This window comes from Oncorhynchus masou, chromosome 29 (assembly GCF_036934945.1).
Source record: "Oncorhynchus masou masou isolate Uvic2021 chromosome 29, UVic_Omas_1.1, whole genome shotgun sequence".
Lineage (NCBI taxonomy): Eukaryota > Metazoa > Chordata > Actinopteri > Salmoniformes > Salmonidae > Oncorhynchus > Oncorhynchus masou.
The window spans coordinates 80,301,290-80,316,653 of NC_088240.1; the positions used below are offsets into that span (position 1 = coordinate 80,301,290).

Sequence of the window (15,364 nt, forward strand, 5' to 3'; positions counted from 1 at the left end):
GTAGCCTGTTATCCTCCTCTCCACATTTCTTTTTCTTCCTCCTCCATGTATTGCATCATCTTCCACATTCTTCCAGTTATCCCTCCATCTCTCATTCCACCCTTTCTATCACCTTTCCAAATGGTTTTTGCTCCATATTTCTCTGGTCTAATCTTTCTTCCTCCCTCTCACCTTTCTCCAGGTATTCCTCCAGTCCCCTGCGTCTAGCATCTAGTTGTTGTTCAGACAGGGAAAAGGGCCATTTGCCAGGTATTTTGGGGAAGGTGTAGTTGGCAAACTCTCTCTTCAGGTTCTGGTTGAGGATAGCAAACTCCCTGTACCTCTTAGAGCACAGCTGTCTGCCTGCCATGTACACATTATACACCTGCAAACAGAGACACACAGTTCAAATATACTTTAGCCATTTTTATTTCATTTAACTAGGCAAGTCAGTTAAGATCAAATTCTTATTTAGGAACAATGGGTTAACTGCCTTGTTCAGGGGCAGAACGACAGATTTTTACCTTGTCAGCTTGGGGATTCGATCAAGCAACCTTTTGGTTACTAGTCCAAAGCTCTAACCACTGGGCTACCTGCGGCAATACTAACATGTTATGTACATCTTTCCTCAGTCATTTTCTCTCTCCCCCCCTCTCTCTCCTGGTGGCGTTCAGTGTATTTGCATGTTGGGACAGATGTGGACAGGTTATTCACACCACTCCTTCCCTCTCTCCCCTGGTTGCGTTCAGTGTATTTGCATGTTGGGACAGATGTGGACAGGTTATTCGCACCACTCCTTCCCTCTCTCCCCTGGTTGCGTTCAGTGTATTTGCATGTTGGGACAGATGACAGATGTGGACAGGTTATTCGCACCACTCCTTCCCTCTCTCCCCTGGTTGCGTTCAGTGTATTTGCATGTTGGGACAGATGTGGACAGGTTATTCACACCACTCCTTCCCTCTCTCCCCTGGTTGCGTTCAGTGTATTTGCATGTTGGGACAGATGTGGACAGGTTATTCGCACCACTCCTTCCCTCTCTCCACCCCCCCTTCCTTCCATCTACTCACCACAAACCTCTCCTGGTTGAGTTCAGCGTGTTTGTATGTGGGGACGGAGATGGGGACGGCCTGTTTGTCGCTGTAGTCGTAGCAGGACTGGGCTGAGCCGTCGTCTCCAGGGTCCAGACAGTCAGCCTCCTGGGGAGGTACAGACAGCACGGCCAGCATCAGCTCCCTCTCCCCCGCACGGATCAGATCCACCACCTGCTTATGGGTCGCCCCCTCCACGTTCACACTATTACTGAGAGGAGAGATGGAGAGAGAGAGGCAGATGAAGGGAGGTAGAGATTGAATATTCATTCATAATTGGGCTAGGGTATACTGAGTCATCATTGCAAATGAGCAGCAGCACTCATACATAATTAGAAACTAGCATGGGTTCTTTCTGCCTAAAATGAATTGTGTTGTTGACCTTTCTTGTTGCCTAGTCAGTGTCTGTCTTGGGGAGTGGACAAACCCTCTGGTATAACAGTGATCATCCTATATAACGTGCCAGTCTGTGTGTGTCTGGGAGTGAATGGACAAACCCTCTGGTATAACAGTGATCATCCTATATAACGTGCCAGTCTGTGTGTGTCTGGGAGTGAATGGACGAGCCCTCTGGTATAACAGTGATCATCCTATATAACGTGCCAGTCTGTGTGTGTCTGGGAGTGAATGGACGAGCCCTCTGGTATAACAGTGATCATCCTATATAACGTGCCAGTCTGTGTGTGTCTGGGAGTGAATGGACGAGCCCTCTGGTATAACAGTGATCATCCTATATAACGTGCCAGTCTGTGTGTGTCTGGGAGTGAATGGACAAACCCTCTGGTATAACAGTGATCATCCTATATAACGTGCCAGTCTGTGTGTGTCTGGGAGTGAATGGACGAGCCCTCTTGTATAACAGTGATCATCCTATATAACGTGCCAGTCTGTGTGTGTCTGGGAGTGAATGGACGAGCCCTCTGGTATAACAGTGATCATCCTATATAACATGCCAGTCTGTGTGTGTCTGGGAGTGAATGGACGAGCCCTCTGGTATAACAGTGATCATCCTATATAACGTGCCAGTCTGTGTGTGTCTGGGAGTGAATGGACGAGCCCTCTTGTATAACAGTGATCATCCTATATAACGTGCCAGTCTGTGTGTGTCTGGGAGTGAATGGACGAGCCCTCTTGTATAACAGTGATCATCCTATATAACGTGCCAGTCTGTGTGTGTCTGGGAGTGAATGGACGAGCCCTCTTGTATAACAGTGATCATCCTATATAACGTGCCAGTCTGTGTGTGTCTGGGAGTGAATGGACGAGCCCTCTTGTATAACAGTGATCATCATATATTAAGGGTCAGTCAGTAGACGTCATGATAAGGCTGTCAGCAAGTCTAATGTTCACCTCAGCCGGAACTCTGACGTCTCCCATGGCAACGGGGTCACGGTGGGGTCACGTCACTCAAATGATTGTGCGTCAGAGCATGAGCTAGTAAGCTGGACTTGTGACCTCTACAGGGACTCTGTGTGTGTGTGAGAGAGAGACTGGGCCACTCAGATGGCAGCGTGTCAGGGCATGAGACTGTGTGTGTGTGTGTGTGAGAGAGAGACTGGGCCACTCAGATGGCAGCGTGTCAGGGCATGAGACTGTGTGTGTGTGAGAGAGAGACTGGGCCACTCAGGTGGCAGCGTGTCAGGGCATGAGACTGTGTGTGTGTGTGAGAGAGACTGGGCCACTCAGATGGCAGCGTGTCAGGGCATGAGACTGTGTGTGTGTGAGAGAGAGACTGGGCCACTCAGATGGCAGCGTGTCAGGGCATGAGACTGTGTGTGTGTGAGAGAGAGACTGGGCCACTCAGATGGCAGCGTGTCAGGGCATGAGACTGTGTATGTGTGTGTGTGTGAGAGAGACTGGGCCACTCAGATGGCAGCGTGTCAGGGCATGAGACTGTGTGTGTGTGAGAGAGAGACTGGGCCACTCAGGTGGCAGCGTGTCAGGGCATGAGACTGTGTGTGTGTGTGTGTGAGAGAGAGACTGGGCCACTCAGATGGCAGCGTGTCAGGGCATGAGACTGTGTGTGTGTGTGTGTGTGAGAGAGAGACTGGGCCACTCAGATGGCAGCGTGTCAGGGCATGAGACTGTGTGTGTGTGTGTGTGAGAGAGAGAGACTGGGCCACTCAGATGGCAGCGTGTCAGGGCATGAGACTGTGTGTGTGTGTGTGTGTGAGAGAGAGACTGGGCCACTCAGATGGCAGCGTGTCAGGGCATGAGACTGTGTGTGTGTGTGTGAGAGAGAGACTGGGCCACTCAGATGGCAGCGTGTCAGGGCATGAGACTGTGTGTGTGTGTGAGAGAGAGACTGGGCCACTCAGATGGCAGCGTGTCAGGGCATGAGACTGTGTGTGTGTGTGAGAGAGAGACTGGGCCACTCAGATGGCAGCGTGTCAGGGCATGAGACTGTGTGTGTGTGTGTGTGTGTGTGAGAGAGAGACTGGGCCACTCAGATGGCAGCGTGTCAGGGCATGAGACTGTGTGTGTGTGTGTGTGTGTGAGAGAGAGACTGGGCCACTCAGATGGCAGCGTGTCAGGGCATGAGACTGTGTGTGTGTGTGTGTGTGAGAGAGAGACTGGGCCACTCAGATGGCAGCGTGTCAGGGCATGAGACTGTGTGTGTGTGTGTGTGTGTGAGAGAGAGACTGGGCCACTCAGATGGCAGCGTGTCAGGGCATGAGACTGTGTGTGTGTGTGTGTGAGAGAGAGACTGGGCCACTCAGATGGCAGCGTGTCAGGGCATGAGACTGTGTGTGTGTGTGTGTGTGTGTGAGAGAGAGACTGGGCCACTCAGATGGCAGCGTGTCAGGGCATGAGACTGTGTGTGTGTGTGAGAGAGAGACTGGGCCACTCAGATGGCAGCGTGTCAGGGCATGAGACTGTGTGTGTGTGAGAGAGAGACTGGGCCACTCAGATGGCAGCGTGTCAGGGCATGAGACTGTGTGTGTGTGTGAGAGAGAGACTGGGCCACTCAGATGGCAGCGTGTCAGGGCATGAGACTGTGTGTGTGTGAGAGAGAGACTGGGCCACTCAGATGGCAGCGTGTCAGGGCATGAGACTGTGTGTGTGTGTGTGTGTGTGAGAGAGAGACTGGGCCACTCAGATGGCAGCGTGTCAGGGCATGAGACTGTGTGTGTGTGTGTGTGTGTGAGAGAGACTGGGCCACTCAGATGGCAGCGTGTCAGGGCATGAGACTGTGTGTGTGTGAGAGAGAGACTGGGCCACTCAGATGGCAGCGTGTCAGGGCATGAGACTGTGTGTGTGAGAGAGAGACTGGGCCACTCAGATGGCAGCGTGTCAGGGCATGAGACTGTGTGTGTGTGTGTGAGAGAGACTGGGCCACTCAGATGGCAGCGTGTCAGGGCATGAGACTGTGTGTGTGAGAGAGAGACTGGGCCACTCAGATGGCAGCGTGTCAGGGCATGAGACTGTGTGTGTGTGTGTGAGAGAGACTGGGCCACTCAGATGGCAGCGTGTCAGGGCATGAGACTGTGTGTGTGAGAGAGAGACTGGGCCACTCAGATGGCAGCGTGTCAGGGCATGAGACTGTGTGTGTGTGTGAGAGAGAGACTGGGCCACTCAGATGGCAGCGTGTCAGGGCATGAGACTGTGTGTGTGTGAGAGAGAGACTGGGCCACTCAGATGACAGCGTGTCAGGGCATGAGACTGTGTGTGTGTGAGAGAGAGACTGGGCCACTCAGATGGCAGCGTGTCAGGGCATGAGACTGTGTGTGTGTGAGAGAGAGACTGGGCCACTCAGATGGCAGCGTGTCAGGGCATGAGACTGTGTGTGTGTGAGAGAGAGACTGGGCCACTCAGATGGCAGCGTGTCAGGGCATGAGACTGTGTGTGTGTGAGAGAGAGACTGGGCCACTCAGATGGCAGCGTGTCAGGGCATGAGACTGTGTGTGTGTGTGTGAGAGAGAGACTGGGCCACTCAGATGGCAGCGTGTCAGGGCATGAGACTGTGTGTGTGTGAGAGAGAGACTGGGCCACTCAGATGGCAGCGTGTCAGGGCATGAGACTGTGTGTGTGTGAGAGAGAGACTGGGCCACTCAGATGGCAGCGTGTCAGGGCATGAGACTGTGTGTGTGAGAGAGAGACTGGGCCACTCAGATGGCAGCGTGTCAGGGCATGAGACTGTGTGTGTAAGCAGCAGGACTGCTGACGTCTGCTCTGCAGCCGCCTATAGTAAAGATTACAGTTACCAACTATAGTTAGGCTCACAGTTCACACAGTAGAAACTATTGATACAGAAGAACCCAATCCTACCTTCAGGATACACATGATGTCAACGTGATATTTCTGTATAAGTTCACGGGAAAATAAATGATAAACTAGCCCTCTGCCTAGTAAACCCAGGCTAACTATCATGTTGTTACATCAGTGGCAGAGGAACAGAAAGCAGGCCAAAGATTACAGCATCAACACACAACACTGCCAGACAGACCACCTGCAGTGGAGATGCTCCACAAGCACTGCAGTTAACACTGAGGAAGACACTGGGGTCATAAAACAAACAGACAATGACAGAGATAAACACGCTCCAATGTTTCATCAAGGAAACTGACAGTGTGCGCACAGCCGGCACAACTCCTAATCAGTGTGTGTGGGTAGAGAACACAGTAGGTCCATTCTGTAATCTGTAGGCCTGTGTGTGTTATGCGTCCCAACATGTTGATCACTGCATGTATCCCTTACAGGTGTCAAAAAACCCAGACTCATTTCCTTTAATCACGAGTCTCTCGGCTGGCTAATGTTTAACTGAAAGCTGCTGATGCTGAGGTAGTCACACACACACACACACACACACACACACGCAGGACCGAGGCAAACACACACACAGAAAGACAGACAAAAAAACACTTCCAAGTTTTTCTACAGTCTTCTCTGGTTAGAATTCATGAACAACTGTGGGTCATATAACCATGAGTGTTTGGACTGGACTGGATGCTGTCATAAAGGCATGGGTAGGGGGCTGAGAGGCAGAAGTTCTCAGGGACTCTGTGTGTGTGTGTGTGTTCTCTCTGGGACTGTGTGTGTGTGTGTGTTCTCTCTGGGACTGTGTGTGTGTGTGTGTGTGTGTTCTCTCTGGGACTGTGTGTGTGTGTGTGTTCTCTCTGGGACTGTGTGTGTGTTCTCTCTGGGACTGTGTGTGTGTGTGTGTGTTCTCTCTGGGAATGTGTGTGTGTGTGTTCTCTCTGGGAATGTGTGTGTGTGTGTTCTCTCTGGGAATGTGTGTGTGTGTGTGTGTTCTCTCTGGGAATGTGTGTGTGTGTGTGTGTTCTCTCTGGGACTGTGTGTGTGTGTTCTCTCTGGGACTGTGTGTGTATGTTCTCTCTGGGACTGTGTGTGTGTGTGTTCTCTCTGGGACTGTGTGTGTGTGTGTTCTCTGGGACTGTGTGTGTGTGTGTTCTCTGGGACTGTGTGTGTGTGTGTTCTCTCTGGGACTGTGTGTGTGTGTGTGTGTTCCCTCTGGGACTGTGTGTGTGTGTGTGTTCTCTCTGGGACTGTGTGTGTGTGTGTGTTCTCTCTGGGACTGTGTGTGTGTGTGTTCTCTCTGGGACTGTGTGTGTGTGTGTTCTCTCTGGGACTGTGTGTGTGTGTGTTCTCTCTGGGACTGTGTGTGTGTGTGTTCTCTCTGGGACTGTGTGTGTGTGTGTTCTCTCTGGGACTGTGTGTGTGTGTGTTCTCTCTGGGACTGTGTGTGTGTGTGTGTGTGTGTTCTCTCTGGGACTGTGTGTGTGTGTGTTCTCTCTGGGACTGTGTGTGTGTGTGTTCTCTCTGGGACTGTGAGTGTGTGTGTTCTCTCTGGGACTGTGAGTGTGTTCTCTGGAACTGTGTGTGTGTGTGTGTGTGTTCTCTCTGGGACTGTGTGTGTGTGTATGTTCTCTCTGGGACACTTGTGTGTGTTCTCTCTGGGACTGTGTGTGTGTGTTCTCTCTGGGACTGTGTGTGTGTGTTCTCTCTGGGACTGTGTGTGTGTGTTCTCTCTGGGACTGTGTGTGTGTTCTCTCTGGGACTGTGTGTGTGTGTTCTCTGGGACTGTGTGTGTGTGTTCTCTGGGACTGTGTGTGTGTGTTCTCTGGGACTGTGTGTGTGTGTTCTCTGGGACTGTGTGTGTGTGTGTGTGTGTGTGTGTTCTCTGGAACTGTGTGTGTGTGTGTTCCCTGGGACTGTGTGTGTGCTCTCTGGGACTGTGTGTGTGTGTGTGTTCTCTGGGACTGTGTGTGTGTGTGTGCTCTCTGGGACTGTGTGTGTGCTCTCTGGGACTGTGTGTGTGTGTGTGTTCTCTGGGTCTGTGTGTGTGTGTGTGTGTTCTCTGGGACTGTGTGTGTGTGTGTGTGTGTTCTCTGGGACTGTGTGTGTGTGTTCTCTGGGACTGTGTGTGTGTGTGTGTGTTCTCTGGGACTGTGTGTGTGTGTGTGTTCTCTGGGACTGTGTGTGTGTGTGTGTGTTCTCTGGGACTGTGTGTGTGTGTGTTCTCTGGGACTGTGTGTGTGTGTGTGTGTGTTCTCTGGGACTGTGTGTGTGTGTGTGTGTTCTCTGGGACTGTGTGTGTGTGTGTTCTCTCTGGGACTGTGTGTGTGTGTGTGTGTGTTCTCTGGGACTGTGTGTGTGTGTGTGTGTGTGTTCTCTGGGACTGTGTGTGTGTGTGTTCTCTCTGGGACTGTGTGTGTGTTCTCTCTGGGACTGTGTGTGTGTGTGTGTGTGTTTTCTCTCTGGGACTGTGTGTGTGTGTTCTCTCTGGGACTGTGTGTGTGTGTGTGTGTTCTCTCGGACTGTGTGTGTGTGTGTGTTCTCTCTGGGACTGTGTGTGTGTGTTCTCTCTGGGACTGTGTGTGTGTGTTCTCTCTGGGACTGTGTGTGTGTGTGTGTGTTCTCTCTGGGACTGTGTGTGTGTGTGTGTTCTCTCTGGGACTGTGTGTGTGTGTGTGTTCTCTCTGGGACTGTGTGTGTGTGTGTGTTCTCTCTGGGACTGTGTGTGTGTGTGTGTGTTCTCTCTGGGACTGTGTGTGTGTGTTCTCTCTGGGACTGTGTGTGTGTGTTCTCTCTGGGACTGTGTGTGTGTGTGTGTTCTCTGTGACTGTGTGTGTGTGTTCTCTGTGACTGTGTGTGTGTTTGTGTGTGTGTTCTCTCTGGGACTGTGTGTGTGTTCTCTGGGACTGTGTTGCTGAGGAGTGTGGATTTTGGAGAGCTGTGGAGATGCTCCACAAGCACTGCAGCTAACACTGAGGGACTGCTGTGTGTGAGCATATGGAGCACATGGGCAGGTGTCTCTCGCTGGCATAGATAATTGTGTTGCTCAACACACACACACACACACACACACACACACACACACACACACACACAAAATGGGCGTGCAACCACCCGTGCACGCACACCAATATTAGAGTCAACAAGCTGCCAAGCTACTGCACGGCACCCAATCATAAAGCAGCAAACAGTGAGCCAACGAATCAAAACAGAGAATTACTGAGAGCACATCCAATCAGATGAGCCCTATGTATCCCGTATCCAGCAACCCTCCTCGCTCACTTTTTCTTCCCCTCACACACACACACACACACACTGGTACTGATGCTGAGCTGTATGCTGCCTGCTCCTTGCCATGGCAACAGAACCTAACATCACCAAGCTAGCTACCCCTGTGCATACTAAACCTGTTGCAAAGACCAGACAACACACTTCACTCTCTATGCATTGCAGCATCCGCATCCAGACACAGAGATGGCATACTATGGCTATTGTTGATCTATTACAATTAGGAAATGTTAAGTCCCAATTGAATTGAGACTAGATAGAAAGCATTTGGGCACACTATTAAAATACCTATTATCATCATCAAGGCAAGTAGGTAAAATAGTAGCCGACTATTAATGCGCACGCATTGAATGGCCATTTTCCCATCATCTGGTTCTGTTGTTAATAAGAATGACATATGGTGTTTTTCTGGTAATGTGATGTGTAGGGAAGGAAGGAACCTGTGTGTGTGCTGGTGTTAATATAGTTAGCTTGTATCCAAGTTCAGAGAGTCGGTGTGACTGGAATTCGTAATGATCACATGCTCTCACAGAGGCCGTCTTTTCATTGGGATGAACCGGCTCTTCTGCCCTGTACACTCCCGATAAGACTGGCACAAGCACAGACTGATGCATGAGTTAGCAAGGCTTTGTTAACCTAGTCTCCAGGTCAAGTGAAACATATCATTTAACGTTGCTAGCTATGATCGTTTATGGCGTTGCACTGAGCCGAGGACAACAGCTTGTGAATTATGGAGTTAACGTTAGTTAGCTGGCGAGCTTAAATTTGGGACAGCAGAACACGTTTGTCTCACGAACCAACTGCAGTGCAGAGGAGCTGACATGACAATTTCCGTCCTTTTTAACTTTGCTGTGGTCTGTTTGTTTTGCCCTGCCTTGACCAAATATCTACAATTGAGCTAGTTTACGCATGTAGTTAGCAGCTACCAGATAGCAAGCGAACTCTTACTTACACTTCCAGAATCCGGTCCCCTTTCGAGATACCGGCTCTGTCCGCTGCACCTCCAGGTAAAACAGCACTAACATGCTGTAGCGGGGCATACAATTCCCCGTTGATGCTCCGTAGTTGTCCTCCTTCGCTAACCTGTCCCCGGACATTGAAGCCATATCCCGAGTCAGACTTGACTATCCGCACCAGTCGCGGGCCTGACGTTACGGTAGTCACCGTTTGGCAACTGCCGGTGCCCTGCGTTGGGCTGGCACCGGAGCGGTTAGGAGAGGATGGCTGAACTAACGGAGGTGCCACCGAATTAATTCCCTCTCCCTCGACGTCTGCCATTTTCCGTCAGCCTGTTTCCCCCTTATCCACTTTGAGTCTCCAAACTTCAAGGTAGCTCTCCTAGTTATCTAGCTAGCTTGCTAGAAACGATGGAGAGAGGAGGAGCGACCAAGGAAACGAAAACCGATTTGACTCGAGAACCCGCCCATCGTCTGGGTAGAGTGGGTCTCTACTGCGCAACCGCAACATCAAGATACTGGGCTCATTTGAGTAGATACATTTTCTCAAGTCGATGGTCAATATGGGATCAATATCATGCCAAATGTATTGTGAACTCACAGCATGCATTTTGTATTCGTGTATCACGATCTGTACAAATAAGTACCAATCCACAAATGTAAATCCCTTTTCACAAGTGTAAATCATAAGATATAAGTCTCCAACTTCAGTGATTTTTGCAATTCGTTCCAATCATTGGCAGCAGAGAACTGGAAGGAAAGGTGGCCAAAGGAGGTGTTGGCTTTGGGGATGACCAGTGAAATATACCTGCTGGAGGGGGTGCTACTGGTAGGAGTTGCTATGGTGACCAGTGAGCTGAGATAAGGCAGGGCTTTACCTAGCAAAGACTTATAGATGACCTGGAGTCAATGGGTTTGGCGACGAATATGTAGCATGGGCCAGCCAATGAGAGCATACAGGTTGCAATGATGGGTGGTATATGGAACTTTGGTGACAAAACGAATGACACTGTGATAGACTGCATCAAATTTGCTGAGTAGAGTGTTGGAGGCTATTTTGTAAATGACATCGCAGAAGTCAAGTTCGGTCGGATGGTCAGTTTACAAGGGTATGTTTGGCAGCATGAGTGAAGGACTTTGTTGCGAAATAGGAAGCCAATTCTAGATTTGACTTTGGATTGGAGATGCTTAATGTGAGTCAGGAAGGAGAGTTTACAGTCTAGCCAGACACCTAGGTATTTGTAGTTGTCCACATATTCTAAGTCAGAACCGTCCAGAGAAGTGATGCTAGTCGGGCAGGCAGGTGCGGGCAGCGATCGGCTGAAGAGCATGGATTTCATTTTACTAGCATTTAAGAGCAGTTGGAGGATTGTTGTATGGCGTTGAAGCTCGTTTGGAGGTTTGTTAACACAGTGTCCAAAGAAGGGCCAGATGTATACAGAATGGTGTCGTCTGTGTAGAGGTAGATCAGAGAATCACCAGCAGCAAGAGCGACATCATTGATATATATACAGTGCCTTGCGAAAGTATTCGGCCCGCTTGAACTTTGCGACCTTTTGCCACATTTCAGGCTTCAAACATAAATATATAAAACTGTATTTTTTTGTGAAGAATCAACAACAAGTGGGACACAATCATGAAGTGGAACGACATTTACGCTCCAACAGGTATATCTCACTGGTCACCATAACAACACCCACCCGTGGCACGCGCTCCAGTAGGTATATCTCACTGGTCACCATAACAACACCCACCTGTAGCACGCGCTCCAGTAGGTATATCTCACTGATCAGATAACAACACCCAGCCGTAGCACGCGCTCCAGTAGGTATATCTCACTGGTCACCATAACAACACCCACCCGTAGCACGCGCTCCAGTAGGTATATCTCACTGGTCACCATAACAACACCCACCCGTAGCACGCGCTCCAGTAGGTATATCTCACTGGTCACCATAACAACACCCACCCGTAGCACGCGCTCCAGCAGGTATATCTCACTGGTCAGATAGCAACACCCACCCGTAGCACGCGCTCCAGCAGGTATATCTCACTGGTCTGATAGCAACACCCACAAGTAGCACGCACTCCAGCAGGTATATCTCACTGGTCACCATAACAACACCCACCCGTAGGACGCGCTCCAGCAGGTATATCTCACTGGTCACCATAACAACACCCACCAGTAGCACGCGCTCCAGTAGGTATATCTCACTGGTCACCATAACAACACCCACCCGTAGCACGCGCTCCAGTAGGTATATCTCACTGGTCACCATAACAACACCAACCTGTAGCACGCGCTCCAGTAGTTATATCTCACTGGTCAGATAACAACACCCACCCGTAGCACGCGCTCCAGCAGGTATATATCACTGGTCACCATAACAACACCCACCCGTAGCACGCGCTCCAGCAGGTATATGTCACTGGTCACCATGACAACACCCACCCGTAGCACGCGCTCCAGCAGGTATATCTCACTGGTTCAGATAGCAACACCCACCCGTAGCACGCGCTCCAGCAGGTATATCTCACTGGTCACCATAACAACACCCATCCGTAGCACGCGCTCCAGCAGGTATATGTCACTGGTCCCCATAACAACACCCACCCGTAGCACGCGCTCCAGTAGGTATATCTCACTGGTCACCATAACAACACCCACCCGTAGCACGCGCTCCAGTAGGTATATCTCACTGGTCACCATAACAACACCCACCCGTAGCACACGCTCCAGTAGGTATATCTCTCTGGTCACCATAACAACACCCACGCGTAGCACGCGCTCCAGTAGGTACGGCTCCAGTAGGTACAGTGCCTTGCGAAAGTATTCGGCCCCCTTGAACTTTGCGACCTTTTGCCACATTTCAGGCTTCAAACATAAAGATATAAAACTGTATTTTTTGGTGAAGAATCAACAACAAGTGGGACACCATCATGAAGTGGAACGACATTTATTGGATATTTCAAACTTTTTTAACAAATCAAAAACTGAAAAATTGGGCGTGCAAAATTATTCAGCCCCTTTACTTTCAGTGCAGCAAACTCTCTCCAGTTCAGTGAGGATCTCTGAATGATCCAATGTTGACCTAAATGACTAATGATGATAAATACAATCCACCTGTGTGTAATCAAGTCTCCGTATAAATGCACCTGCACTGTGATAGTCTCAGAGGAGGGCCGTTTTAGGGCATGACAATACTATGGCTACACATATGGTTAACATATTATGGTTACCATACTATAATTTCTGCAGCGTTGAAAGGCAGGCATCAACATGGCCAAGCGAGAGGCTGCCAGCGATTTATAGAAATCACTTTCTATGGGTACAAACCTTTTTTCTACGACGACACATCACTTTCTACTTGTGATAACTTTTTTCTATGGCGTCAAATCACCTTTTATGCTTAAGAACCTTTTTTCTACGACTACACATCTCTTTCTACATGTGAGAACTTTAGTTTTTACACGCGTGGGAACTTTTTTTGTTTGTGATAGTAAACTGCATTTGTGGATAGTGATTTACATTTGTGTAAAGGGATTTAGATTTGTGGAAAGTGATTTAGATTTGTGGAAAGTGATTTACATTTGTTTTGGTGATTTACATTTGTGGATTGGTACTTATTTGTACAGATCATGATACTTAAATACAAAATGTATGCTGTGAGTTCACGAATACATTTGGCATGATATTGACACCATAGGGTCACGCCTTCCAAAGTATGTTGCATATGCCGCTTTTATGTCCTTGTCCGAACTAGGAAACTCTGAAATGTCCGACTTGCTAACTGGTTGTAGTTATACACTTGCCGAGTTCAACAAATCAGCAAGTTGGAAATTTCAACATTTCCTAGTTCCATCTAGCATGTGAATGTGGCGATAGAGTACCATCGTATGAATCATAATACCCATAAAACCTAGCAGTCAAACACAGAGATGGTTCCAATAGTTGTTTTACCATACATTCTTCTTATAGGGGATTTTAGGAACACTTCAAATAAGGTCTGTGTTTCATGTAGACTTACCATGGCGGGACGTTTTGATAACTGTGTAAATCTCTCTTGAACAAGGTGACTTTTATAAATATAATTGCCGGTATTTACCCCCCCAAAAATGAATTGCAAATTAGCTGCTATTTGTGGCTATCATACAGAACTACAAATGCCTGTCTCAAGTTTAGCATTACTCACCAGGGCTATGATGATCTGGACTAGACTGCCGAAACAAGGCAAAGGTAAGAAGCTAGATGGCTACATTAGTGGTTTATTTGTCTATCCATTTAAATGCATGAGAAATTGATAAAGACAAATTAAGCCTTCTTTGACTTTTATAAACCAACAGTCTAGCTCACTAGTTATAACTAGCTAACTAAGTTAGATGGTAAAGCTAGGAATTCTTGATAATGCTTGTTTGTGTTTGTGGGCGAGTAATCTACTTCAAATAGCCAACTTGACTTGTAGCTACCCTAGCTAACTGTATTATTTTGGGCTGGCTTTTTGAGAAGTTTCAGAGACTGACTGATTAGTATATCTTGAGTCAACAGTGAGTTTATGTAACACATGGGGATGTGTGAAACTTACTCCTCAGCTTGAGGTGTCTCCACTTTCGCCAGTGACTGGCTAGCTTGTCACGTGGAGCTGACTGGTAAGATGCTTCAAGAGGGCAGTCATGTGTGCTAGCAAGGCAGAGGTCTCGTATGGGCCGAATCGGGAGGAAATGGTACTGGCTAAGCAAGAAGCATGACTTTCTTTCAATTGAATTTATTGCGAGAACACATCGATTGCTGTTACGCTCTGGACAGCAGATCATTAGTATAGCCAGTAGGCAAGGTTATGTAATCTTATTTAGTCCTCTTTGCTATTGTGGGTTTTACATGAATTGGTATTCACATGTTTTAGACACAAAGGTGGATTTCTGAGGAATAATGGAGGGGAGAAAAAGAGGAGGAAGTGGTTGAAGAAAATGAGGAAAGCAGAGGTTGGATTTGAGGATGATGGTGGTAAAAATGGACATGGGGTGTCGAAGAAGATTGGTGTCAAGTGCAAACAGAGTGAGACCTGGAGGAGAGTGGTGTCAAGTGCAAACAGAGTGAGACCTGGAGGAGAGTGGTGTCAAGTGCAAACAGAGTGAGACCTGGAGGAGAGTGGTGTCAAGTCCAAACAGAGTGAGACCTGGAGGAGAGTGGTGTGGTGGCTACATGGACCTGTTACACTAGAAGGGTGTTGATATAGCTGTGTTTAGGCATGGCTACATGGACCTGTTACACTAGAAGGGTGTTGATATAGCTGTGTTTAGGCATGTCTACATGGACCTGTTACACTAGAAGGGTGTTGATATAGCTGTGTTTAGGCATGGCTACATGGACCTGTTACACTAGAAGGGTGTTGATATAGCTGTGTTTAGGCATGGCTACATGGACCTGTTACACTAGAAGGGTGTTGATATAGCTGTGTTTAGGCATGGCTACATGGACCTGTTACACTAGAAGGGTGTTGATATAGCTGTGTTTAGGCATGGCTACATGGACCTGTTACAATAGAAGGGTGTTGATATAGCTGTGTTTAGGCATGGCTACATGGACCTGTTACACTAGAAGGGTGTTGATATAGCTGTGTTTAGGCATGGCTACATGGACCTGTTACACTAGAAGGGTGTTGATATAGCTGTGTTTAGGCATGGCTACATGGACCTGTTACATTGACTAGAAGGGTGTTGATATAGCTGTGTTTAGGCATGGCTACATGGACCTGTTACACTAGAAGGGTGTTGATATAGCTGTGTTTAGGCATGGCT

General features: G+C 48.6%; 1 protein-coding gene across 4 annotated transcripts in view; it reads right to left on the bottom strand.

The window, feature by feature from the left end:
- LOC135520710 (sorting nexin-27-like) overlaps positions 1 to 15,364 on the bottom strand; it is a 60,867-nt gene that overhangs the window by 35,229 nt on the left and 10,274 nt on the right. For 3 of the 4 annotated variants that reach the window (XM_064946465.1, XM_064946463.1, XM_064946464.1), the window contains exons 1-3: positions 9,565 to 9,994; positions 1,047 to 1,278; positions 172 to 364 (exon numbers count right to left, since the gene is read on the bottom strand). In XM_064946465.1, the coding sequence (XP_064802537.1) occupies positions 172 to 364; positions 1,047 to 1,278; positions 9,565 to 9,890 (751 nt within the window). In that variant the 5' untranslated portion in view covers positions 9,891 to 9,994. Of the gene's footprint in view, positions 1 to 171; positions 365 to 1,046; positions 1,279 to 9,564; positions 9,995 to 15,364 lie in introns of those variants that run through there. The other variant, XM_064946466.1, reaches the window with a different exon arrangement.